Consider the following 18,476-nt stretch of genomic DNA (forward strand, 5'->3'; position numbering starts at 1 on the left):
CCAAAAGAACCCGCTTTCGCCATTTCTTCGTAGCCCTCGCTTCTATATTGACGAAACACATGTCACTAAAGCATATCGCGTAAATAAATTGCAATAGGCCCTTGTTTTAAATCATTTTACTGATAACACAATTTTAAAACGCAAAGCGAAGGGTCGACTCCGCCTGCTTCGCTAGAATGAAACAGACCAAAATGCCCGATAGCAGTGCGTTCTTCACTGGTGTGTTCTTTACTGGTTTGTCTTTTAGCACAATTGGTCCATGCCACACAATGCCGACGACAGCGACGCTGGCGACGCGCGTCCGGATAACTTACGAACTGTAAATGACACGACCACCGCTGACCCTGACACAACTTCTGATCAAAAGACGCGCAGTAATGAAGTCAAGGTAAAAGCTGCTTTCGATCTTCTTCCTTGGTCAAGTGAATCGTGTGTGCAAGGTCAATGACACATGTATTTGGAAAGGTGGTAGAAGCTCGAACGGCCATCGTGCTGCTTAACTATGCACGTGTGTCCACAAATAATGAATATATCCAATGGTTCCTCAAGAGCTTGTTTCAACCGTTGACAAGTAAAGAGAACGATGTAAGCATTACCCACGTATATCTGCGCTAAGCAATCCTTTAGGGTATAGCGCATTAAAATGTTTTTGCTCGTTCATATAGGTCATGAAAGTATTGTATCTTTCAAGAAGCCGAAAGGCTATCTGGAGACCCGAAGGTAATGCATAAGTTAAAGAGGGGGATTTGACTTGAAAGAGTAAGAGGTATAGGACGGTGTATGCGAGTTTACCAGTCAAGACTGATTAGTGTATGGACGATTTCATTCATACTTTTTTTTGTACAGAAGCAACCTGGCCTGATGCTACAGGCGATCCGTCGCTTGGTCCAGAAGAGGTGTTTGCATTGACACCTCGAACGAATCTCATGACAATGACATATGTGTACCGGCTCGTTTATATCCTGGATCTCAGTTCCAGTCTTGCCACCGTGGGAAGCACAACCCCGACGATCTTGCTGTCAGGTGCTTTCGAAAGGTAACTAACGGGGTTCTCCTTCCTGCAGCTGCACCACCCCACGGGAAGTTAGTGTAACGCTAACATGTCAACCACGTTACTTGTACCATCTACAGTTTGAGAAACTCTCTAGAAGGTCTTGTTCAGCCGTTTTCACTGCCGTTATCCGATAAAGAAAAGGCTATTGTAAGTGCTCTTGTATGCAATAATGAGAAAGGAGTAGACTGCGAAATGAGCTTGTTTACTTACCAGCATATACTATCATGCAGCTGCGGCCAAAGATCCGGTTAACTGTAATGGCTGATTGCTCTCAGTTTGCATCCAATATCAATGTTATTCCAATGCTTGCCGAGCACCCAACGATCCGCGTATTCATGCAAAATGTCAATGTCGACACACACAACATTCACCACATCGTCGCCAAGTTGTACTCGGATTTCCTTGCATTTCAAAAAGACACGGCCAACTTTAGAAATTTGATGCAGCGAAAACGATCCACGCTGGAATATGATTTGGACGTGGGCGGAGGCGAAGTTGTTATTCCACAGGATGTCAGCGTACTGGATGCAACATCGCTACCTCCTGAAAATTCTCCTATTGTTGTTCCACCGTCTCAGCGGCAGCAGCAACAAGACCAGCAGCGACCGAATCAATCCACAGCGACAGAACGCCAATCGCCCACGGATAGCAACAACATTAGCAACATAAAAAAGCATAATGAATCCTCCTACCATTCTTCAAAACGGGAAGTATGGGGTCTCGGCAAATCAGGTGCCAACTTATCGCGTATATTACATGCTGGCCATTTCGCACTGAAGTTACTTTCTCGAGAAGGACGGCCGCAGATGATTTTGATCACTGATGGCTCGATGAAATCTAACGTGCACGACAATACATTTGTGCGCCAATTTGCTGAAGAGGATGTTACCTGCCACATCATTCAGGTCGGATCCATGCATAGCTTTATCCCTGGCAGAAACTTTGGGTTTGTTCCTGATAACGAGATTCTCATGTTTCTTGCCAAAGCGACGGGCGGATCGTTTACATACTCGGATCAGTGCAAGACGGTGGCTGGTGATACTACATCAGCAACAACAACGACAGCACCCAGCAATGATCAACCTGTTCTCACGGTTGTTCCAGCTAATCAAACCGATGTCAAGTCACCCAACATTTACCACTCCAAGTTCTTGCTTCGAGAATCTACTTTAACACCACGACATCACGACTTACGACTCCATGATACACAAGAAAGAGGCAATACTGGGGGACGTGATAGGCTCGCCATGAATGAACAGCAGACACTGTACAATTTTCCTTGGGATCCAAGCTCCACCGCGCCCCAGGATGCGCTACGACTACTACGATATCGCGAATACCTGCTACCTGCAGAGTTCTCGCATGTAATTGCTTCGCGTGCTCGAGAAGGTTTCATACTCCACTCGGTCTCTTTCGAAAACTCAAAAAAAGCTGCGACAACTGCTACAACGACAGCAGATATTAGTGCGCTACGCACTTTCGATGCCCCGGATTTCAGCTCTGTGAAAAAGGAGCGTATACAGATCATCATGGCACTACAATGGCAACCTAATGTTGTCATTGAATATCGCATCCGTGCAACATGGCTGCCGACAATCATTGGACCACTAAAGGAACTGAAAACGGATCCGTGCCTTCTACCAAGAAGCATCTTCAGCCGAGCCAAAGCACCAAGAGCAGAGATTTTCGTGCGCACGGACGCCGAATTTGCACACATGCTTCAGAATTGGGATGCGTTTCGACGACGTGCACAAATGATGGGTGTAGTGACTGGCGCGCCTTACCTAAGTGATACATACAATGCACCAGCTTATGTCAAAGCAGAAAAACTTAAAAACTACCTTGTCGACATATACGAAAGCGACGAAGTGCTCAAGACTGTTATGGGGTTCAACAGCAAATACCTTTCAGGCTTGCAGCTAGCCGAAGCAAACAAACAAAGAAGCACATTCATTGATACGTTTCGTAATTTTTGGGAACACATCAATGCTTCTCCCAACCGTCCGCGGACACGCAGCTGGTACGATGACAACTGTATCGATCTGTTGTTAGGTGATGTCTCGCCGTACATGTCGCCAAAACTGTCGTCTGCATACAATCAAGACTTTGTCGCTAAAGTTGAGTTTGCAATCAACGAGGCACTTGAAAATGTGGGTCAAATATTGGCATCGCGGGCTGATTTCCAAGGTGGCGACGGTACTTTTGTGCGGGTCATGAACCGCTTTGTAACGAATCCGGAAATGAGCGACGACGACGCGAAAGGATTGTTTTCGTTTAGTCTCAGCTATCCACCTTCATTTTATGAGGTACGAGTACGAAGAGAATACGGGCGACTTGTTTCCATACGGCTGCTGTTCTTTAACATGGATGTGCTTGCACGACAACGGACAACTGAACATCTGCTGCATATTTTGGAGCTACCTAATGAGCCATCCAGCATGATATGCCATCGACCGTATTCTCGTTTGTTGATGAGAGATTCGAGACATTACCATGAGAACGACGGAGGTGCGCAAAGGATTCGGTCGCGCGCTTGGTATCTGCCTGCTGCGATGTGGCTAACGAGTGAACATATTGTCCGGGACTATCTGCGGCACATAACGTGGACGTGGCAAACCGACAGCCATCAAAATCAATATCACCGCGAGCATAAAATGATGCCACTGCATGATCTGGCATTCCAATTCTTGTGCCAGGCACGTCTTGATCAAGGCTTCCAGTTGGTGTCACCACGACCAGACGGCACGCACTTTTACCAAGAAATTCACCTGCCTGGAAGCAACGACTCATGCGCGATCCAGTATTTTATATGGAAAGATGCAGACACTGGCAAAATTACCACTGAATTGTGGATGGAGCCTAGCAGTAGCCATGATCAATACGAAACCCTCAAGGCATGGACCGTCAATCCTGATCGCAAAACGATATCTCAACTAGTAACTTTTGATCAAGTTCACGCTGTTGCTCGTGCTAAAGGGAAGGGGGACATCAAGGAAAAGTCTCAAAGGGAGCCTGCTGCTCCGCAACAAGATGCTACCATGGTCATGATGCTTCCACAACTGTTTGATGTCACCTCTGTGCTCCGCTCAAACGTGTTCGTCCTTGCCAGCTTTGCATCGCCCCAATTCCAAGCTTTACCCAAGGATCCCATAAAACAGCTGCCAAACGGAAATGGCTATCATAACGCACCACAAGATCAACAGCACCAGCATCATTCAATTGAGCCCCTTCTCAAGCAGCAACAAGCAGAGAATCATAAAGACATATGCCTCCGACCGGACCCGACGCTGAACAAGAATAAAAAGACTCTTGCGCAGCTTGATCTGGGTTTGCAAAGTTATGCATTGCTGCATTACTTTGCGGAGCATGCCCTGGAAAAGATGACAGACGGAGAAATCATCATGACCCATCATGACAGTGGCTCACGGTTCTGGACAGAATTGAAGCGTGCTTTGCAGTCTGCTAATAAGCAGTATTTCTCGGGGATGCAGCTTGCGACAGACCTGCGCAAGATGCGCTGCTTCGTCACATTCTTCGACGTCCGATCATTTGTGATCACGCTATTCCCTGGTCTCCATACTGTGATTCACGGGCTGTCGTCTGACAAAAGGCCCACTACGACAGACAGTTGCGTGGACTTTATTATGTTTGAATGCGTTCGTCGAAAACCACTCAAACCACTTAAAAGTGACCCACGTGCCGACAGTGGTAGTAGAGTCATTAATAAGCTAGTTATAGATGACGATGACAACGAGGTTTCCATAAAACCCATCGATTGGCTCGTTCATGAAGATGACGGACTGGGAGATACCATGCGACCAAAAATGATCGAGGGCCATTTCAACGACAAGCACACATCCGGTCTGACTGAGCGGGCACTGCGAGTGGTGCAAGATGTGAAGCGGCTATACTGCAAAAGCTTCTTTCGATCGTTTTATACGTGTCTCATGCGTGGCCTTCTAGTGGATAAAGATGATTTGGCGCAAGTCTTGAATGTCTGTGATGAGTCAGTTATGGATATTGATATCACAGAATTTGTCAATGTGATGGCTTTGGAAGGACATGGAGCAGGTGAAAACAATAGGTAAAGACATTGTCACTTTCATTTACACTAAGTTCTTTTGTTCTTAGGCTTATGTTTTTTTAAAAGCAGTAAAAGTCGCATACTCGAAATTCAGGAGCGCTTTGCATCCATATTTCGATATTACTTTGAGCCTCTACGCACCACCGATGATCAGGAACCGAGTTTGTTCTACTACAAACCTCCGTTCAGCAGAACAAGTGACCAGAATTCGTCGTTGGATGATCAAATAGCGCTTCTAGTGGATTTGGTTGCTTATTCACAAATTCCTTTGCTCATTCGACTAGAATGTGTTTATACCGACCCTGCAAAAGGCACCACAGTAACAATACCAATCACATCACTACCGACGGCATTTGCTGGCCAGACGACAAACAAGGAGCACTTTAACTTTGAGCCCAGTATTCCTGATAGCGCCGATGGTGACTGGTCTCCGTTGAACTCTAGATCGACGACCGTATTACTACATCTTGTCTGTCTCAATATGTCTCGCTCACACGATGAAGAGTATATTACCACGAATCCATCCACGCCTTTCCCCCGCGAGTAAGTTTATTTTATTAAGAGAATGATTTATAGAAAGAGCGGGTTTACTAATATGGAAGTATTGGAAATGTAGGTCATTAATTAATTCAATGCGGTCCCGGCCATCCTGCTTCCCTTCTTTGCCACGTGACCAACAGGAAGCGTTGGCAGAAACGGAAGCTCGTATCCGTTGGTTATTGACAGAAGAAACGCTACATGGCCTGCTCAAAGCATCTGTTATCACCAAACCTATTCTTAAATACGTTGATCGGCAACTTGGCCGAGGAAGCTTGTTTGTCAACTTTCCCACTGTCATCAACGTCCCGTTCCAGTTCGTCAAGGATTTGCATCATAGCCGTCAAATGTTTATGGATGAGCTCGAAAAGTGCGGCCAGGTTCCAGAAAGCTATCTACTACAGCGAGTCGATGATTATTTCTATGTCAGTCAAGATGCAGTATACAACATGCGAGAGGAGGATCTGCTATGCTCTTCATCATCTGCCGAGAAAGGATCAATTGACGACGAACGACATACAGATTCGACGACGGCAACGCAACCTAGTATCGACGATGATGAAGGGGATGACGATTTATGCAACGGTCTCGGTATTAGTACACTTGGAACAGATGGAGACGATGCTACTACGGCGCCAAGGGAATCTGCTACTGCAGTACCTTTCCAAGATCGACCGCTCTACTGGCTTGTCCTGCGACCTCACGAGCGCTATGTATCGATATTTTTCTATTCGAAACTTCAAATACAGTCTGATTTATTGCAGCGTGCGAAGGAGAAGCTTACAGAAATCCAAGAGCGCACCAACCGACTCATGCTTCTCGAAAGTCTTCAAGAGACACGTTCCTGCAGTAAATTCCTCGAACCGAGCAATGTTGTCTCTGATCATGGAATCGATTCGTCCGACGAAGAGGACGAGGACGAGGACGAGGACAATATATACACAGTCTCAGAAAACGACGGGTCATTGGTGGCAACTGGCAAATTTAAGCCCGGCCAGTTCGCATGTCCAGTCATATATACCAAACGATTCCCATTGCACTGGCGACTGCAGCCTAATGTCGCGCTCAAGTATCTGACAGCAGATGTTCTACGCCTTTTCGTCGTGGGCAATCGCCCCAACATGTATGTTATCGAACGTGACGACTCAATTGTGTACTGCAAAATATTTGAACAAGAGGTAGGCGGTGATATCGTCACCTCCACGCCAACTCCCGCGACCGTATCACGTAGCCCGCAACCCATGCCCGCCAAAGCCGACGCATCACCTTTGCGATCACCGGATGAGAGGAAGGGAACTAAAAATGCATCAACGTCGACCGGTGGATCTGATAGGCCTCGCGAGCTTGTACTTGAAGTCCACGGTATCGACTTACCACCATGGATTGAACAAGAGTTTATTGATCTTATTGAGAACCGATTGACGACAGAGATCACCCTTAACGAAGTCCAGCACTTCTTCCTTAGAAATCCGAATAGCAAGCCAACGCCTGCCGTATGTTATGCCATTTCGCTTCTTTGGCTAGTATAAGAGTAAAGAAAGAACTGACATGTTTTGTATTGTATACAGGATGTCAAATTCGTTATGCCAATGGATAAACCTCCAACAGGCAAGGAGACTTTACGAATGCCTTTGCTCGTTAGTGATCCCACTATGCTGTTGATATTTTTCAAGCAGTCAATATTGGCCGATACGATTAAGCCATTCACTGGGCCTCATGTAACCAATGCGGTGAAGGAATATAATCAAAAACGATTTTTTGGACTAGCTGCTTCAGAAACCACTGAAAACACACAATTCTGCTTCTACTACAACTGCACAAGACGTGTCCCTGGATCCTCGACTCCCTTGGAATTGGCAGTAGGTCAAGGTGTTGCGGGTATCTGCGTGACGAGCGAAGCCGTCCGAAACGATGACAGTAACGGCAACAGCAACTCACCAGATGACCATGTCATGGATATCAGCCCTGAACGAATAAAGGCGTGTCTAGAAGGCGAGTTTCGTGAAAGTACATCCGCAATAGCTGAAGCAGAAAGCAACAACAAGGCGTGTCGCATTTGGATTGAGCTATGGGTCACTGGTGCTGTAGATTCCGCTGCTTTGCTACATCATCTTTACGAGTGTTTCCGGCAATCGCTCTGCGATTATTTGATCGAAAAAACTGTGTCGATTGATTATGGTGCAGCCTTGCTACATCGAGCATTATTATTCGACGACCGCAGTTCCAATGTTGGTAGAGCCCTGCGTAAGACATTTATCGATTCAATCTTGTATATTCTGGAGAAAGCAGCCGAATGGAAGAGCCCTACCGTCTACTCCTTTGACCAAGCTATCCGGATAATGCCTTGGTCAATGGACGATTTGGTTGACTATATCAACTGTGAGCTTTGTAACCTGGACACCAACTTAAAAATGACGGTTGCCTGGACACTACTCAACCAACAAAAATCAGCTACAACGAACTGGGAGCTCTATCAAGGTCAAAAACTCCTCCATGATCGTATACGGAACAACATCCGGCTTGTGGGTATCAGCGGTCTGAGCGAATTTGTTGAAAAGCTGGGTAGCATGGAAGAACAAAGGCGTGCAAGTGTAGCCAGCGAAGAACGTTCAACGACGGGATGGTCAAGAAGAAGCTCGGTAACATCACAAAATTCGGTATCGATCAAAAAACAGCTCAAAGCAGAAGATAGCAACAAAGCTACAGAAGATCGGTCACGGTCATCAAGCACATCTCGGTCCATGTCCGGCTTAACCAGTAGAGCGTCTCGAAGCAGTGTCCCTCGTGTTGATGTCGCCAAACACTGCTTCCTGTTTATACGAGTGGACGTGACAGGGATTGCTGTATACACGTACAACTGGTCGGAAAAGACGAGTCTCAGTGTATTCGATAGTATATTTCGTGTAGTGACCCGGCAGGAAGCACGTCATGCTGTCCTGCTGAATATTCTTCAACAAAAGATGGGTGTTTTTCATCACAGTGCACCATTAAAGCAGACTGTGGAAAATTATGTCTCTTTAGCAGCAGTGCCGTCGCTGCAGCATGTCATGAACCAACATTTGACACCTCATATCCATATAGCATCGCCTAAACAGCTACCAAAGTTACAACAGCAACAACAACAACAACAGCAGCAGCAGCAGCAGCAAAAATCCGATACCACTACATCGAAGGCAGAGAGCACGACTGCACGGTCCGCAAAAAAGACAAATACCATGTTTGAGCTTCAAGACATGATAAACTATGCTACTACTACGACGGAGCGAAACGATACCAGCAGTGTTGCCCCCACTATAACGACCAAGTCTACTGATCACGATGACAAGCAGCAACAGCTTCAATTATGGACGGGTGAAGCAAACGAATTGGATACGACCCTGACGGAATTTACAGCAGCTGAAGACGACACGCGACGAGACCACGATCTTCTAAAACGCCATGGCGTCCCGTTCTTTCAGGCAGTTATTCGGAGGACAGGTGTGCAGACAATCCATCGCAAGGCACGTCAAGTCTACAATAGATGGAGTCGCCAATATATCGTCGATGAAGCCAGCGCCCCTGATAAATTGTTGACGCGTCGGGATGTACGGGCGATCCTGCGTTCATCTCGCTTGTTGCACTATTGCCGCACGCCGTTCTTGTTTTCGCGCTTTGATGAAAACTGGGATAATCTTGACGAGGATCCTGCAGGCAGAGAGCAGACAGCGCAATGGTATACCAAATTGATGAACGAGCTCGTTCTGGATTACAGCAAGTATTTGGAAGGTGTGGATATGCACCTTGTTGATTTAGCATCGTCAGATGATTCAGAAACAGACACGAGCGTATTCCAGATATCACGCAATTTTGCCATCGATTGTGCGCCCGTCTACTTGCTTCGGGTAGTCAAGGGTGGCTCCATTTTGTGCGAACTGCGCCTTACTGGCACATATGTGTCAGTTACACTATACACTCTACATCGACGTTACGGAAGACAAGGCTATAAAGGAGATCGTGAGAGCTTCCGTCGTTTCGAAGAGACCAGTGGTAATTTTAAGCAATTTATCCACGTCAATTCGTTCATCTATGACTTCCATCTACGACATATTCAAACGATGCTTGAAGGCGGCGAAAACGTCGGCACTGCAGTATTGGCGAATCTCAACCTTCTCAACGTCCTTCATCAATTCGCGACAATACATAAACAACCCGCTTCGTATGCACGCAACCGACTCGTGCGCGGATTTTATCAGATCGGCTCAGACGTTACAGTGGGCAGACAAAAGTTCTTTGACAACTTGCTTGGAAGTTCGCCGCGCCATGGACTCCGTAGTATGCTGGTAAAGGATAAGTCTGTTGCTGCAGCGGTGACAAGCCACGATCTATCATTCAGTCCTAATGGTGGTCGACCGGGGCAGTGGAAGCACACACTCGTCGTAACACCGGCGACAGTAGATGAAGAAGGGCTTTGGCTAGAATATTTTATACTGGTCGTATATCAAGGCAACACAAGTCCAACGACCATGTACAAGAATGTACGTCCATCACCCAAAGCAAGCGCTGTCCTGACAGATCCAATCGATAATATGCTCCTTCTCGAGGGTTATACGTTGGACGACATTGTAACCAATGCTCGCGACCGATTAGATGCTATTGTTGCGGATGTAAGTTACAAAGGCTCAAAAAAGGGGATAAAGGGATGACAGGGATAAAGAACTAGGGGAATGAGAGAGAGAAAAGGTGGCTAAAATACATATAACAAATCCTTCGCAACGCCCCCTGTGGTCTAGGTCATTGTATATTGCCAGCGTCACAACGACTGGAGCGAGCTATATGCATCCGAGCTCGTCACTTTTCCTGGGCCCCAATCAGCAAGGCTTACCACATTACTGAGCGAATTTGATCACACGGATTTATGCGAACTGGATCGGAATATGACCTCATTGCTTAAAACACGGCTGAATTGGCACATAGCTTTTGATCAGCTAATTGCATTGCAGCGTAAGAAAAGTGTCAAGGATGTCAGAGCGGCTAATGGAAAACGACATTTGCTTCTTTACAACCACGGTCGATACATGGACTATCTGATTCATCTGCAGCTTGACACAAATAACCAAATCCAGGGGTGGATGGTGTGCCGAGAAAGCAGTCGCTCGATCCAACCACACGGAGAACAGATCGCGAGCCTTGGAAATATGCTTTGCCACGTTATCTGGACTCAAGCACGCAATGCCTTCAACAGTAGCAACAGCAACAACAACAACAACACAAGCACGAGCAGCAGTGCTATTATCACCACCACAGCAAGTAATGCCAGTACCAGTACAGCCCTCACCGCCTCAAACACCAAGTCTTCATCCTCACTCACATCACCCCTATGAATGGTATTAAAAGTGTAAATAGTTTTTTAATCAACATGTGTACATTCGAAAGTAAAAATTAATAAATAGGGGGAGCTTTGGAACGTAGTGCCTCACAAAATGCACGTGTGTACACCCATGTAAAAGCAAACGCAGAACGATGATTGAAGCGATACGGCGAGAGTTATGCATATCGTCTTGGCGAGATTAAAAAATTGTATCGTCATTCTCCACAGATAACGGTAACAGCACTCAAACCAAAAGCCTATATAGACTTGGCCATCATCATTCCATATTGTACTTCTTTTCCCTTTCTTTCGTTCCTTTTTTCAGTTTGTCGTTGCGCTTTTTCTTTGTTAAATGCCTACATCTGAAGAAGGAGACAATGATGCTCCGCAGGATAGCAATCCAATACACACAGTTCGCGGTTCAACAATGCAAGTAAACAGTGGTAGTAGAGACAATCAATTGTAACTAATTTCCTTAATGCTATTGTAGGAATAACGCTAGCAACAACCGACCATTATCTCCATCATCTGCTTATCAGTACCCTTCAACTGCACGAAGCAACGCATCGCTCGAGACTGGTAGCAGCATTCCTACTGTCCGTGACCCCTCGCGAGGATATGATGTCGACTTTTATGGCCATGTGCGGGATGACATTCATAACTCTGGGCGATATTTCCGCTACGCGCCTTCAACCGATTCACTCGTTGCACAGCTTGAGACCAAACGACACCGCGCACCTACTCGACTAACGACCTATGGTCCAACAGCAGAACAATGCGATAATGGCGTCGCGAGCCTTTCCAATGACACCTTGGTAGGTGGATCAGGAACGACAAACGGAGCAGCAGCAACCAACTATGCATCTTGGAACTCAGCTGTACCATGCACTGCAGACGAAATTCAACAGACGTTTGTTCACCTTACAAATGCGTTCGGCTTTCAGCTCTGCAGCATGCAAAACATGTATGACCATCTTATGATAATGCTCGACTCACGCTCGTCGCGTATGTCTCCTTTGGCAGCACTCCATACTTTACATGCTGAATATATTGGTGGTCCAGACGCCAACTATCGACAGTGGTATTTTGCCGCTCAACAAGATATCGACGGCGAGACCAACAACATCGAGAACGGGGTATCAACGCTTGTCGATGCACTGGAAGCTTGGATGAATTCAATGGAAGGATTATCAAATATTGATCGAATACAACAACTTGCGCTTTGGCTACTGATCTGGGGTGAAGCATCCAACCTGCGCTTTTGTCCGGAAGCACTGTGTTTCATCTTTAAGTGCGCAAACGATGCTTACAAGCCAATATCACAACAGCAAACCATGGAGGTAGCGCCCGAAGGCGATTTTCTAAACAGTGTCATCCAGCCACTGTATGACTTTATACGGGAACAGAGCTACAGAGCCGATGGACAGAAGCGCGAACGGGATCATGCAGAAATCATTGGATACGACGACGTCAATCAGCTGTTTTGGTCGCAAGACACCATTGCAAAGCTCAAGTTGCAGGACAAGAGTAAACTGATGGATCTGCCAGCAGAACAACGATATCATGCTCTGCGTGATGTCCGATGGGTTAAGGCATTCAGCAAGACCTTCAAGGAGAAGCGTTCCTGGATGCATCTAGCAATCAACTTCACTCGTGTGTGGATTATCCATGTGGTGGCGTTTTGGTACTACATTAGCGCCAATGCCGGTGCCCTGTACCTCAGCACAGACAAGGATGAAGCTGAAAAGGAGGTACCCGTCCAGTTATCCATTGTTGCTCTTGGTGGCAGTGTGGCCACTCTCATTGTATTACTGGCGTGCTTGGTGGAGTATGTATATGTGCCTATGTCCTGGAATCGTGCTGGGATACTCATGCGGCGATTTACGTTCCTTGTTCCCATATTCTTGCTCAACACCGCTCCTTCGGTGTATTGCTTGATGTTCGATCGTACGAGTCCGTTTGCAACGGCAATTTCTGTCATTCAACTTTTAATAAGCATTGCCTCCAGCGTTTTCTTTGCAGTCACCCCCCAATCTCGTTTATTTTTAAAGCGATCCCAGCAAGATGATAAACGCAAGGCGCTGGTGCATAAAACGTTTACAGCGAACTTTCCACAGTTGAGACGCATGGATCGAGCTACATCGATGGGGCTGTGGGCCTGTGTGTTCGGTTGCAAGCTTCTCGAGTCATACTTTTTCTTGGCACTATCCTTTAAGGATTCACTGACAGCCATGGCAAGAATGCAGGTTAAAGATTGCAGCGACCCTATTATCGGCTCTGCTCTGTGCGCATATATGCCTATGATTACGCTGGCGTTTATGACTCTCATGGAGTTAATCCTGTTCTTCCTGGATACCTACCTGTGGTATGTCGTCTGGAATACCATGTTCTCTGTCGCACACTCCTTCTATCTCGGCATTTCCATTTGGACACCCTGGCGTAATATTTTTTCTCGGTTACCAAGACGTATTCACGCCAAGATCCTGGCAGTGTCCGAACTCAATGTGCAGTGCAAGCCCAGAGCTCTTTGCTCGCAAGTGTGGAATGCCTTTATCATCGCCATGTATCGGGATCATCTTCTATCTGCCGATCACGTTGCAAAGCTATTATACCAGCAGGTACAAGAAGCTCTCTAACTGTATTTCTTGCTGAATTGTGCATATATATATTATTGTCGTATACTTACAAAACAGAGAGTGTTGACTCTATAGGTTTCTGATATCTCAGATTCCCAGAAGACATCACTAGAAGAGCCCACGTTCTTCGTTGCTCAGGAAGATATTGCATATGAGAATGAGTACTATCCACAACACAGCGAAGCTGAGCGTCGCGTGCAGTTTTTCGCTCAAAGCTTGACAACACCTATGCCCGAACCACTTCCTGTTCCTAACATGCCAACATTTACGGTGCTCACGCCCCACTGCGGGGAGAAGATCTTGCTTACGCTGCGCGAAATTATCCGCGAAGAAGACCAAAACACACGGATCACGCTGCTCGAATACCTCAAACGTCTTCACCCGTTTGAATGGGACAACTTCGTCAAGGATACCAAAATACTGGCGGATGAAGCGATCGACACGACCTTGAACGCGGCTTTGGACTCATCAACATGTGAAGATGGCAGAAGCGCCACATCTTCGGAGCGTACACACGTGCACAAGGATACGGACGATTTGCCATTTTATTGCGTCGGTTTCAAATCTTCGGCTCCAGAGTACACGTTGCGAACTCGGATATGGGCATCTTTGCGATCGCAAACGTTGTATCGAACAGTGTCTGGTTTCATGAACTATGACAACGCCATCAAACTTCTGTACCGCGTTGAGCAGCCCGACGTATTTGTGGATGAAAAGAAGACAGACCTTGAACTCGACCAAATGGTTCATCGCAAATTTAGGCTCGTACTTGCCATGCAGCGGTATGCCTCCTTCAACTATGAGGAGAGGGAAAGCACCGAGGTTCTGTTGAAGGCGTATCCGAATTTACAGATTGCATATCTCGAAAAGGTCAAGGGCGATGATCAGGAAGATGTTTATTATTCGGTGCTCATTGATGGACACTGCCCTCTTTTGGCGGACGGCACGCGCTCGCCCAAGTACCGAATTCGGTTGCCTGGTAATCCTATCCTGGGCGATGGCAAGTCTGACAACCAAAACCACGCGCTGATCTTTTGCCGTGGTGAATACCTCCAGCTGATAGATGCAAACCAGGACAACTACCTCGAAGAATGCCTCAAGATCCGCAACGTTTTGGCCGAATTCGAGCAAGGAACAAACACATCTCCGTACCGTAAACCATCAAAATCAGGTGGACCTGTGGCTATTGTTGGCGCTCGCGAGTACATTTTTTCTGAAAATATTGGCGTGCTTGGTGACATTGCTGCCGGCAAGGAACAGACCTTCGGAACGCTAAGCCAACGTATCATGGCAACCATTGGTGGCAAGGTAAAGCTTTGACAAGCGTGGGAAACCATTTTCTTCTTTGGGAAGAAACGCTAACCTTTCAACTGTTTGTTTACGTGCATATAGCTCCATTATGGTCATCCTGATTTCCTCAACGGCGTTTTCATGACTACGAGAGGGGGCGTTAGCAAGGCACAAAAGGGATTGCATCTTAACGAGGATATTTATGCCGGTATGAATGCTTTCGAGCGAGGCGGACGTATTAAGCACGTGGAGTATTTCCAGTGTGGCAAGGGCCGTGATCTTGGGTTCGGCTCGATTCTCAACTTTGTTACAAAAATCGGCACTGGCATGGGGGAGCAGATGCTTTCGCGGGAGTACTACTATATTGGGACGCAGCTACCATTGGACCGATTCTTGACCTTCTACTATGCACACCCAGGATTTCATGTCAACAACATATTCATCATGCTCTCGGTGCAGCTCTTCATGATTGTGATCCTGGTTCTTGGCGCTCTAGCAATGCCCGTCACCTTGTGCGAGTTCAACCCTGATGCTCCCAAGGATGCACCACTGATACCTGAAGGCTGCTATAATCTCGTCCCGGTCTTTGATTGGCTCAAGCGTGTGGTGATCTCCATCTTCGTTATATTCGCTGTTTCGTTTCTACCGCTGTTTCTGCAAGAAGTGAATGAGCGTGGTTTCTTACGAGCCATCACCCGTCTTGTCAAACAGCTACTGTCGTTTTCGCCGTTCTTTGAGATCTTTGTCACACAGTGTTATGCCCAAGCCATCTTGAGCAACCTGTCATTTGGCGGTGCACGCTACATTGCGACCGGACGTGGTTTTGCAACATCAAGGGTCCCATTTTCTCAGTTGTATGCCCGGTACGCTGACTCGAGCACCTACTTTGCTATCAGGAGCTTCTTGATTCTCCTCTTCGGATCAATCGTCATATGGATGCCTCACCTCCTCTATTTCTGGGTGACGGTTTTTGCATTGATCTTGTCGCCGTTCGTTTTCAACCCTCACCAGTTTGCCCTCGTCGATTTTCTGATTGATTACCGGGAATTCCTGCGTTGGCTTTCGCGTGGAAACGGTGCGCTCCATGCCAGCTCGTGGATTGGATTCTGTCGCTCGAAACGGATCAAGGTCACGGGTGTCAAGCGTAAGAGCACCAAGACAAAGGAAGTACAATCGAAAGCAAACTTTTCCGTTGTTTTCTTTACGGAGATTGTCATGCCTGTATGCTTCGCATGCATCTGCACTATCGCATACCTGTTTGTTCACAGCATGCCTGATGGTAACGAAAAGAGCAAGACGAGCGGGTTGACACGTATTGGTGCTTTATCGATGGGCCCCATTGTATTGAATGCTGCTGTGCTTGGCGGTTGCGTCGGCTTTTCCGTTCTGCTCGGTCCTCTCGCTTCATTGTGCTGCAACGTGAAATTCGGATCTACTGTTGCAGCTGTGGCACACACTTGGGCAGTTGTTTCATTTATTGGCTTTTTCGAGGCGCTTTACTTGTTGGAAGGATGGCATTTTGAGCGAGCACTTTTGGGGTTGATAACGATTGCAAGTGTCCAACGAGCGATATCAAAAGCCATTACAGTGCTGCTGGCGCGTGAATTTAACAATGGCGAAAGCAATCAAGCATGGTGGACTGGCCGTTGGTATGGCCGAGGGGTAGGTCTATATAACTATGACATCTTCTAAGAAGAAATAGTACTGTATCCGTATACTGACATAGGTATTTTTTTAAATAGCTTGGGTGGTACGCATTATCACAACCGCTACGTGAATTTGTCTGCAAAGTTATCGAAATGACGCTGTTTCCAACAGATTTTGTCCTAGCACATTTTATCCTATTTGTGCTCTTTATGGTATGTCTTGTACCCGGGATTGATAAATGGCACTCTCTCATGCTGTTCTGGCTTCGGCCAGCCAAGCAAATCCGACATCCTGTATACACGCTTTCCCAAAGACAGAGGCGCATACGTACGGCAGTACTGTACGGCATCGTGCTTGTCATGGTCTGTGCACTGCTTTTAACAGTTTTGGTTGCCCCTGCAGTCCTGGGACCTCATTTGCGTTTTCTTAACAACCTTCCCCTCCCGCTATGATATTAATCCTCTCTTTGTTTCTCTTCATTCTTGCATAATCCATACCTTTCTTACATTTGATATTTCCATACAATTTACATATAAGCTACACATACAATCACCCTTGTCATTTTTTGCATATTTCATCCGGAAACAATTAAATTAAAGCTCTAGCATATGATACATTATTTCATACAACTTGCTATACATAGCATAGGCTATTTTTATTAATTCTCTATTTGGTGTATTCTCTATGTACAGTACTTTATAATAAAGTGTACACGATGATCGCGTAATTAATATATTCGATTCTTAGAGTGCTCCAGTACGATGATCCTGCGTTGTATATATTTAGACACCAGGCGCAGCGCTCGGGCGACGTCTTTCAACTATCGCAATGTTCTGGCTTCTCTCTCACGACTCGTGATCACATACGAGATGGACTATAATAGCCTCATACAGCTCCTCAAGGATAATCCGACTTTCGCGCCTCGTTTTCTCAGTTTATGATGGATTGTTACCAACTACTAGCGCTTGCTTCCAAATTGTATTGAAGAGTCTCAGTTCGTAAATGTAGAGGATAGTGTATCATACCCACGCTGCGATACACTGAAACATCAACATCCGTGGCAAAAGCTACATACATCTTTGTTTTTAAACAAAAGCATAGAGGGCGCTGTCATCTCCTGGTCTCAGACGACTTGTGCTATGATAGATTATATTTATCTGCAAAAAGCATAAAGCAGCTCCCCAACTCTGTGCAACATTCAACAAATGCCATCATACTTTAGAAGCTCTCACATCAAGGCTTTCGAGCGCATTTCTTAAAAAAACCGACAACTTACACAAGAACAGGACATGCAAGGGGTCCAGTATTTGTAGTTTATGCAATTCCATATCTTGACTAGCTGAAGCAGCCAGATCTTTTGTAACATGTAAGGATTGCCCATCAGCTCTTGGAGTCCCATTGGACTACATACTATTTAACACGAAACTTTCCAGAAATCGAAACTCGTATTCTTGGATATGTATCAACTCCAAAAATTTCTTTGGCCAGCCCGGAAAAGCATTCGGATCATGGGATCATCTCGTCGTGTCATAGATATCAAGGATTGATTTTGTTCAATAAAAATTTGAGCAACAGCAACAACGGGTCCAGGGCTCAGTATTAAGATATGGGCGGATCGTGCCAGCGTTCAATAAGTAAAAAGAGCGCGCCCAACCAGGACAGGGAAGTGCTGCGGCGAAAGGAAGGTCGGTATCGTCCTTAATTACCATAGCTAACAATACCTAATAATGTATTAATGATGATATTCACAACCACCAACAGGCGTAACAGAGTATCGTTCGGCCATTTGAAAACAGTATTCGTTTACTCGTAAACAAAACGTCATGTCAGCAGTGTGTTAAATTTCGATCAATACTTGGGATAGTTCACGATCTTTATTCG

At 46.2% G+C, this 18,476-nt stretch overlaps 2 protein-coding genes across 2 annotated transcripts; both read left to right on the plus strand.

The window, feature by feature from the left end:
- The first annotated feature begins 15 nt into the window (after positions 1-15).
- On the plus strand, positions 16-11,205 carry BDB00DRAFT_9755 (uncharacterized protein). The gene is made up of 10 exons (XM_053129912.1): positions 16-388; positions 466-585; positions 666-720; positions 847-1,036; positions 1,132-1,201; positions 1,285-5,138; positions 5,205-5,681; positions 5,755-7,168; positions 7,244-10,318; positions 10,445-11,205. Exons 1-10 carry the CDS (start codon positions 260-262, stop codon positions 11,033-11,035), a joined length of 9,975 nt encoding a protein of 3,324 aa, XP_052985887.1. The 5' UTR covers positions 16-259; the 3' UTR covers positions 11,036-11,205.
- On the plus strand, positions 11,206-17,218 carry BDB00DRAFT_9736 (1,3-beta-glucan synthase component FKS1). The gene is made up of 5 exons (XM_053129887.1): positions 11,206-11,451; positions 11,513-13,640; positions 13,734-14,966; positions 15,051-16,610; positions 16,691-17,218. The coding sequence occupies exons 1-5, from the start codon at positions 11,375-11,377 to the stop codon at positions 17,045-17,047; spliced, it is 5,355 nt and encodes a 1,784-aa protein (XP_052985888.1). The 5' UTR covers positions 11,206-11,374; the 3' UTR covers positions 17,048-17,218.
- The last annotated feature ends 1,258 nt before the right edge of the window (positions 17,219-18,476 follow it).

Source organism: Zychaea mexicana, assembly GCF_025766255.1.
Source record: "Zychaea mexicana strain RSA 1403 chromosome Unknown BDB00scaffold_1, whole genome shotgun sequence".
Taxonomy (NCBI): domain Eukaryota; kingdom Fungi; phylum Mucoromycota; class Mucoromycetes; order Mucorales; family Lichtheimiaceae; genus Zychaea; species Zychaea mexicana.

Excerpts from the sequence above, each read along its gene's own strand:
- BDB00DRAFT_9736 (XM_053129887.1), top strand. The coding sequence starts at position 11,375 with ATGCCTACATCTGAAGAAGGAGACAATGATGCTCCGCAGGATAGCAAT. Across the intron at positions 13,641-13,733 it reads CAAAGCTATTATACCAGCAG|GTTTCTGATATCTCAGATTC; the intron begins GTACAAGAAGCT and ends TTGACTCTATAG. Across the intron at positions 14,967-15,050 it reads TGGCAACCATTGGTGGCAAG|CTCCATTATGGTCATCCTGA; the intron begins GTAAAGCTTTGA and ends ACGTGCATATAG.
- BDB00DRAFT_9755 (XM_053129912.1), top strand. The coding sequence starts at position 260 with ATGCCACACAATGCCGACGACAGCGACGCTGGCGACGCGCGTCCGGAT. Across the intron at positions 5,682-5,754 it reads TCCACGCCTTTCCCCCGCGA|GTCATTAATTAATTCAATGC; the intron begins GTAAGTTTATTT and ends TTGGAAATGTAG. Across the intron at positions 10,319-10,444 it reads TAGATGCTATTGTTGCGGAT|GTCATTGTATATTGCCAGCG; the intron begins GTAAGTTACAAA and ends CCTGTGGTCTAG.